At 36.4% G+C, this 8,134-nt stretch overlaps 2 protein-coding genes across 4 annotated transcripts in view; one reads left to right on the top strand and one right to left on the bottom strand.

The window, feature by feature from the left end:
• The window catches only part of LOC136203914 (NAD(P)H-quinone oxidoreductase subunit K, chloroplastic-like), a 1,677-nt gene extending 1,501 nt beyond the window's left edge, over nucleotides 1–176 (top strand). The window contains exon 2 of the mRNA XM_065995137.1: nucleotides 1–176. This exon is cut by the window's left edge and continues 646 nt beyond it. Coding sequence (XP_065851209.1) covers nucleotides 1–11 — 11 coding nt within the window. The 3' untranslated portion in view covers nucleotides 12–176.
• A 625-nt stretch (nucleotides 177–801) lies between these two features.
• On the bottom strand, nucleotides 802–5,628 carry LOC136203368 (uncharacterized). Of its 3 annotated transcripts, none has more exons than XM_065994495.1 (11): nucleotides 5,478–5,628; nucleotides 4,575–4,832; nucleotides 4,052–4,143; nucleotides 3,656–3,758; nucleotides 3,225–3,487; nucleotides 3,014–3,145; nucleotides 2,615–2,737; nucleotides 2,385–2,516; nucleotides 1,574–1,794; nucleotides 1,333–1,486; nucleotides 802–1,227 (listed from the first exon to the last, which is right to left on the bottom strand). In XM_065994495.1, exons 2-11 carry the CDS (start codon nucleotides 4,783–4,785, stop codon nucleotides 1,009–1,011), a joined length of 1,650 nt encoding a protein of 549 aa, XP_065850567.1. In that variant the 5' UTR covers nucleotides 4,786–4,832; nucleotides 5,478–5,628; the 3' UTR covers nucleotides 802–1,008. The 3 variants fall into 3 exon arrangements, with proteins under 3 accessions (XP_065850567.1, XP_065850566.1, XP_065850565.1); XM_065994494.1 differs by having other exon boundaries at nucleotides 4,575–4,838; nucleotides 5,478–5,623; XM_065994493.1 differs by lacking the exon at nucleotides 5,478–5,628 and having other exon boundaries at nucleotides 4,575–5,427.
• Between the last annotated feature and the right edge of the window lie 2,506 nt (nucleotides 5,629–8,134).

The following is an 8,134-nucleotide window of genomic DNA, read 5'->3' as shown; positions in this document are numbered from 1 at the left end:
TAGTAAACTAGAGGGAGGATACATTTCTACAGAATAACAAAAAAGAAAAAGGCAAGTCAATCTTCAAGAATTTCATCGTGAATGATAAATACTTATATTATACAAATAAAAATCCGGGAGAGAGAAAAAAGATGCAGGGTCCTTTGTCTGCTTGGCTAGTCAAACATGGACTAGTTCATAGATCTTTGGGTTTTGATTACCAAGGAGTTCTCTCCAAGCCGCCTTCAAAATAAGCTGTCGAAGTGGTTCAATCGTATCCGGGACAATTGGTATTCCTTATCCCTCTTGGTCTGCAGTCCGTCTAGTGGTCGAAGCCGCGCTCCTTATTTGACTCCGCGGGAGTGCGATTTGCTCATAAGAGTGGTCCATTAACTTAGGTAGTCCAAGCTAAAATTTTTGATTTTCATCGAAAAAACCCGGCTTTTAGCAACTTTTTCATCTAAAATTCTAGATTTTAGAACATTCTTTGGCAGTGATAAATCTAGATTGCTCAGCAATCTAGGTTCAGTAAGCAACTGAACTAAAATGGTTGTAACTCAAACTTTTGCATTTCTGCTGTTTTAGGCCTGGATAGGGACAGAGCCCTGTGGGAGCAGACTTTGGTGCTCCTATGTTTTGTATAGGTTTTAGTTTAGAAATTCATGAATCAGGAGTCATATTTATACAATCAAATTGTCTGTCTTCAAAGGCATGTCATTTTCTTTATGAATATTGCAGCAATCTGCATACCTGCTACTTCTTAATTGCTATTTTCTTGATGAAATAATATTGACTTTATCTTTTCTTGTAAAATTGATGGAATGAAATAAATCATTCATTATACTATAAATATATGATCGAACAGACACTGAATGAATGAATGGAAGTAAACTTACAAACTAATATACAGTCACTTCCATTCAAAAAAACTGTTGTTGATGCACACTCTAGTATAAGAAAACTCTGGATTAGATCATTCTCTGATTTGTTTGTTACAAACACTGTACACATCTAGTTCATAAGATTATGTTACGCTCTAAGCAAGAGTTCATACACGTTACTGTTGTTATCTCCCGTAACACGCTTCAACATCTCGAAACTCCTCCGGCTACCTAAGAAGTCTATTCGTTTGAATATCGCATAACCAACATCGGCTGTTTCTTTACTGGAGTAGACAGATCGAAGCCTGTCTGCATGCCTTGAATCTGTGTGAATTGCACCTTCTATTTCAGACGCTGACATATTCTCCTGCAAAAGGTGTCATAATTTCCGCACTCATGACTCAAGCAAACAAGATATACAACTCATCATGTATATGTATTGTCGCATATATAGAAGTAAGGAAGCGAATACCTGATAATATGCATATATATGATCCAAGACCTGCAAACATGTGAAACCATTTTGACTGAAAAATGTTCTTGAAGAAGGGCCCATTTCCGAGAATCGGTCAACAGGAAAGAGTATGGTTAAAAAGTGATTCTTAAATATCAACTCAGCTTTCTCACTGCAAGGCACATACATACAGGAAACAATTTAGTTTAACAATTCAATTCCTAGTAGACTAAGAGAAAAATATAGAGAGGGAGAGAACCTTTCTGTTAGAGGCCGTGTTAGGTTCATAAAGGAAGCCTCAGAATCATCCTTGGTATCCTCGTTCGTATCAAAGAACAAAGGTGTCTGATATCCACTAACATCTCCTCCACTTAACGAATCTGTGTAAAGAGAAGCAGTTGTAGTTGCCTCGGATATTGACCAGCAGATTGAATCCAGAAGGCTGCTTGGGGTTATTGGACGAATCGGGGTTTGGCATGTCTGTAAGAACCCACAGAATTCAAATGCCATTAATATATCACCATAATATGTAATGCAGTAATTCAATGTCAATGCCGAACACAGAATACTTAAAGAACAGTCGAACTTGCAAATTATCGCCTGCACGCACTGCTAACAATCACTCAGCAGATTATATGTCAAAAGGACTACTAATGCAAAATATAATCATGAGTTGAAAACTTTCCCACAGCACCGAAAATCACACCCACCCATTCGTGTAATATTAATGAAGGGTCCAGGTAGTTGCCCCTTGAAGACTTTTAAATTAGTAAGACAACAGCTCTAATCACCCTTTAAAAATTTCCCTAATTGTTGATCAAAGACATTTCTATGAAAGCAAGCCCTTTTTACCAGTTACCTAACTCTTGTTGAGTAAGCTAAAACATATTCAAATGCAATCAGATAGGTTTTACAGTGAAACTAACTAAAATTTAATACCGAAACCTAACCAGAAAACCAAATATGGACAGGATAAACAATTATATATAGAAGTCATCATAAAACAAAAATAATCAACATATATAGGATTAAAAGAAACAAACAGCACATGAATGAATATGATTACTAACCTGCATTCGACGGCCACGACGACTTCTAACTTCATTTTTAGCTAAGTTTACAATCCGTTGCCTATCTTCATAGCTTACTTTACTTTGCAAACTCTGAATAATTTCTTGAGGATTACTTCCCCCATTTGTTTCCTAAAAGAAACATCAAAATTAAAGATGGTAAACATCCACTTGCAGTGATTCTGATTCGAACCAAAAACATCAAGTGAGTGAACAAATTGCAATTGTACCTGTCCTGCCAAGCCATTTTGCATATTTTCAAGCATCATCACGACCTGCCTTGCTAAATCAGCAGATACATGAACAAGCCTCTGGATATGCTTTTCCTTGGCTGTTTTTAGAACCCAAAATGGCTGAGATACATCATATGCCAAAAGAACTTGATTGAGAAAGAAATAATAGTGAGTCACTTTTTAACCAATTAATGATACAAGTGACTTATTTCAAAATGCAGATGGTGCCATCAATTCATTGTACAAGAAACATACAACCACAAAATACATTGTGAGAAATAGAATATTAAATCAAACTATATAAGCAATTCGGGAAGAAAATGAAAATGGAAATGGAAAAGTATTCAATTCATTGGTTTAAGATTGAGCAATAGAATGCGATACAGAAATACTCACAGTAACAAGGTTATTAGAGTGGCCAAAATATCTCTTTACAGAACCCCCTTCACACACTACGTGACTTGCATTGCAGCCAACAAACCATCGATCTACAAACGTGGCGCCCTCTTTGAAAGCTGCCTCATAAACCTACGAACCATATCAAGCATCTCACGAGTTGCTCAAAGTAAAACAAACAATTAATTTGACTAATAGAAATTTTAGTAACCTTATTTCGCAGTTCATCTGAGATGTCTGAATCAATGTATATGGAGCTACCAGAAAGGGTTGAATCAATACTTCTATTAGAGCTTCTTCCAGACAATCGTTTATGCAGTCCTTCAGCAACGTCAAATTGCTTGGCATCATTAATACCAACAGGAAGACATGAATTTTCAGTACCACTAAAACCAACAAGTCGATTTAGGTCATCTAATTTCACATCATTTCCTCCAACAGTCTTTACACTGTAGAGTGATTCACTCAACCTCACTGCAATAAGTAAAAGCAAACAGATTTCAGATACTGAGTGAAGTTTCACCTTAATTTTTATTTAGCTTTATTACTTCCCAATATAAATATTGATTGTTCAACAAGCTGAGTATAGATAGCTTAAGCGTGCTAGTTAAATGAAAGAAAAATGAAGTAGCTAACACATACCGTTCCTTCGGACACTGTCCACAAACCATCCTAGTGTAACAACAAAAAGACCATTTTTTGATCCATGCTTCAAGGCATGCTCAAACTTGCGTCCACCAAAGCTGTGATCAGTGTCAGGGAATCACGAGAGATTGTACTGGTAAAATAAAGCACTTGTTAAATGGCCTAAAAAATGATTTCTCATTCTCAAGCATCACATACTCAGGGATGAAATGAAAAAACTGGAACTTGATAAATTGGCTTTTCTAATCCAACCACAGAATATTCCAAAAAAATCCCCTCATGTATCCATTTCATTACTCCATTCATAGCAATCAAGGAGACAGAAAACATCATTTCTGTATTAAATTCACAAAATAATGGAACATATATTCAGCCGGGAAAAAAAAAGGATATCTGGACTACCAAATGGGTGCACTGAGGATGCAAATGAGGACTGTATTGACCACCTAATCTCTCTGTGGCTTCCATTACTTGCTTCCTTGCTTCTGCATAAGGTGTGAAAACATAATTATCAAATTAAGCTAACCAAACAAGAAATCAATTAAGTTGTACTGAAGAATACTAACACAAAGAAGTATTTTTGAATAAAAGTAAGAGAAAGAGAATAAAAAGGACAAGAATCAAATCCCATCACAGCCAGTCAGCTCCATACTCTATCAAACCTAAAGGAACTATTATTACTTGTACCATAATAGTGGACAAAATACTAAAGGACATCCACATACTTCCAAGAAAACAAGAGAGAATCTTAAAATTCATGACTTTATACAATTAAGAAGTCCTGTATCTAATAAACAAAGGAAAAGGACATAATAGTCTACCAGATTTAAAGGAGAAGATTCCAACAAAATCAAAACTTTTCTTCCTCAACATCAACATCTAAATCTGCTTACTGCAGTAAGGGTAAAGCACATACCTTTAGATAGACCTGTAACACATATAACAAGACCAGCAAAAGGGCCGGTTGATCGGACGGTCAGCTGCTCAGACCCAATAGAGGATGTGGCCGGAGACATTGGATCAAAGGATTGTAAACCTCTAAAAGAAGGAATTGAAGATGATAAACCCAGAAAAAGTCTTGAACAACCTTTGCTATTGATAACTTCCACTTTGCCAACTCCTCCCATATCAGAATCACCTCCTCAGATCTCTCCCAATTCGTGATGAACAGTTTCTGTAACTAGACATAATTCTACTCATTACATATAGCACCAAAGTTTGAACTAACAAAGCACCGGTCTTCTAAATGGGACCTTGAAAATCCCATGACAAAAAGGAAAAGAAGAAGCGGGAAAGAAAGGAGAAAAAGCTTTCGAAATAAATGCTAAGTAATTTGAAATTGACCAATTATAAAACAAAATTCACAAAGAAATACTAGAATATTATCAAGAAAGTATACAAGTAAAATAGAAACCAAATGAATTCAGACCGTATAGCCTTTGAAGGAAACACAAAGGAAAGGAATATGAATTTTTAATGGTAAAGGGAAAAAAGGAATCAGAGGATTCTGAATTTCAGAGACTGAGACAAATTACGAATTTTGAAGAAAAGTAAATCCCTTCTGTTGGGGCAGCACATAGAGGTTTAAAAAAGAGTGATCTTTTTCAATAAAAGTAATGAAGTTCTCGTCTCCATTGTTCAAGTGTAAAAGCGACTGCTTTTGTAATTTTGCTTTATCGGGTTCAAAGAAACGGGAATCAACACTATGGACTGAGACGAAGAAATAAAGGCGTCACGAGGGACACTCCATACTTTCTTTCTCTGCTTAACATTCAAAAATTAGTGTATGAAAATGGGCATTTGGGCATCGCAGAATTACCAATATGCCATAGCGGACGTTGGCAGCAATTCCTATGCGGCGGCGGTGGCTGTGGAGCTAGCCACGAGATCTCCCCCCAACCATACACGGTCTACCATAACATTGGTTGAATGGTTTTTGATGGTGTCATCTTCTCAATCTCAAGCAGTTGGAAGTTTGGGTCCATTATTTAATTTGTGTTTGGACTATTGAAATTTGAAATAATCTATAACATTCATTCAAATATCTAATAACTTAATTAATTTGTTTTTGTTTTTATATCCACCCATTATTTAAGGGAGAAGTAGTTTACATTTCTAGCTCCTTTTAAAAAATTAACCAAAACTAACATATTTCAACAAGTAATTTCCAAGTTTGCCCTCATCATTCCTAAACAGAACTTCATCTCTCTAACGTATCAAACGCTGCGATAGGAAGAGGAGGTAGAACGAGAAGCGACGGCGGGACACTCAAAGAGGTGGAGAAGCGAAAGGCGGCGATAGGAAGAGGAGGAGAAGCGAACGACGAGGAGAAAGAAGGAGAAGCGAATGGCGGCGATAGGAAGAGGAGGAGAAGAAGGCGAACGACGAACGGAAGAGGAGGAAGAAGGCGACCCTTTTTTCGGCAATCTCGTCCCAATATATATTGTTTCTCTTCCTTTTTCATGTTTTTCCTGGTTGTGCGAACCCCAAAAACAGTGGCATTGTTATCTGAAAATGCATTTTGGTTGGAATATCAGTTTCAGATTTTTCCCCGATAGTGTAGATATTGTAGATATTTGTAGATATCTGTAGATATTTGTCGATATCGACAAATATTGTAGATATATATTATATGTAGATATCTGTAGATATGTGTTGTAGATATCTGTAGATATTTGTCGATATCGACAAATATTGTAGATATCTGTAGATATGTGTTATCGATATTTGTAGATATTTGTCGATATCGACAAATATTGTAGATATATACAGATATCTACAAATATCTACAGTGTCGATATCTATCAGATATCGACAGATATCGACACTGTCGAGAAAAAATGTCTGAAACTGATATTCCAATCAAAATGTATTTTCAGCCAACAATGCCACTGTTTTTGGGGTTCACACGATCAGTAAAAATATGAAAAATGAAGAGAAACAATATACATTGGGTTGTAGAGAAACAACCTGCTAGATCTTAACGATGAATGGACTAAGATTTAAATCTTTTCAATGAAACTAAAAATCAATGGAAAAACTTATATGATTGTAGAAATTTTATTGTATGAACTGTGGGTTAGATTGATTGTTGTAGTATTCGTAGTCGTTCTGTAGATTGTTCTGTTCTTTATAGAGAGAAAGCGCGAGAAAGAGAGATGGGGGGGGGGGGGGGGGGGGGAAGACAAAGACACACAGTTATGTTAAGGAAGAAGATGAGGGTAAACTTGAAAGTTACTTGTTGAAATGTGTTAGTTTTGGTTAGTTTTTTAAAATGAGCTAGAAATGTAAACTACCCTCTTGAAAAGTGTTAGTTTTGTAATTCTCCCATTATTTAACTAGGAAGGTACCTAATATTAGGTTCCAAGTTGTATAAATTATACAGTTTAGTAGCCAGCTTGAGGGGTATGCATCAGTTTAGAACCGCATAGAAATAATTTTTTGGTAACAAAGGAGGGCCGAGCCCAGAGCAAACAGAAAGAAAATTAAAAGTTGATACTCCGACGTGTGGAACGTCCAAGCCGATCCGCACTCAGAATATCCTGGAGGCCTACAGGAGGCACATCACACTCGTGACGATCCAAAATTACTATATTTTCTTATTGCATTTATCTCAACAACAAAAACAAAATTGAAATACTTTCAAAATATATTTATATTGACTTATTATCTCAACAATATTAAAAAAAAAAACTAAAATAATATAGAATATGTGTAATTTGGTGCGATTCGGTTTTTTTTATATTTTTTATCAAACCGAACCGAATACCAAAATGCACCTAAAACTGATACTGAACCGAAGTGTCAAAATAAACGAATCGAAAAATCGAATTCAATCGATTCGGATCGGTGTGCGTTTTAAACCACACTGATCCACATCCCTAGCGAGCTTCACTTGCCATAAAATATATATTGGAAGCAACGTTCAAAATCTGAATGGTCATCAGGAAGGGACCGAAAAATATAAGTTTTTTCATGTTAGTGTTTTACATTAGAAACATCTGAATCGAATCCCGTGGTTGCAACTCAGGGATGACTCGTGAGTTGAGGAAGCCTCGAACATCGAGGCAGCAGTATTAGCTTATTCTTTCGATATTTTTCAAGAAAGGGTTGGTGAGGTTGATTTAAATGTTGATTATGTTTGCTCTCGAGTTAGCAATGAAGATAATGTCGTTTTGCTTCGTCCCTTTTCTTTGGAAGAATTTAAGACAACGACTTTTGAAATGCACCCCGACAAATCTCTGAGGCCAGATGGGCTATGTCCGGGTTTCTTCCAAAAAATTTGACTGATTATCAGGGATGCGATCTTTAAAGTCAGGGTCGAGTGGTTGGAAGCAGCATCTTTCCCCCTTCACTTGCTAGTATGAATATTGTGCTCATTCCAAAGGTCGACTCACCTACTAGTGTTGGAGACTTTTAGCATATCGCTCTCTCTACTATTTTGTATAAAATTATCTCCAGGGTGTTGGCCAATAT

The sequence above is a fragment of the Euphorbia lathyris genome, chromosome 8 (genome assembly GCF_963576675.1).
Source record: "Euphorbia lathyris chromosome 8, ddEupLath1.1, whole genome shotgun sequence".
Taxonomy (NCBI): Eukaryota; Viridiplantae; Streptophyta; class Magnoliopsida; order Malpighiales; family Euphorbiaceae; genus Euphorbia; species Euphorbia lathyris.
The sequence above is the reverse complement of the archived record's forward strand: the minus strand, read 5'-3'. Positions and strand labels throughout refer to the sequence as shown.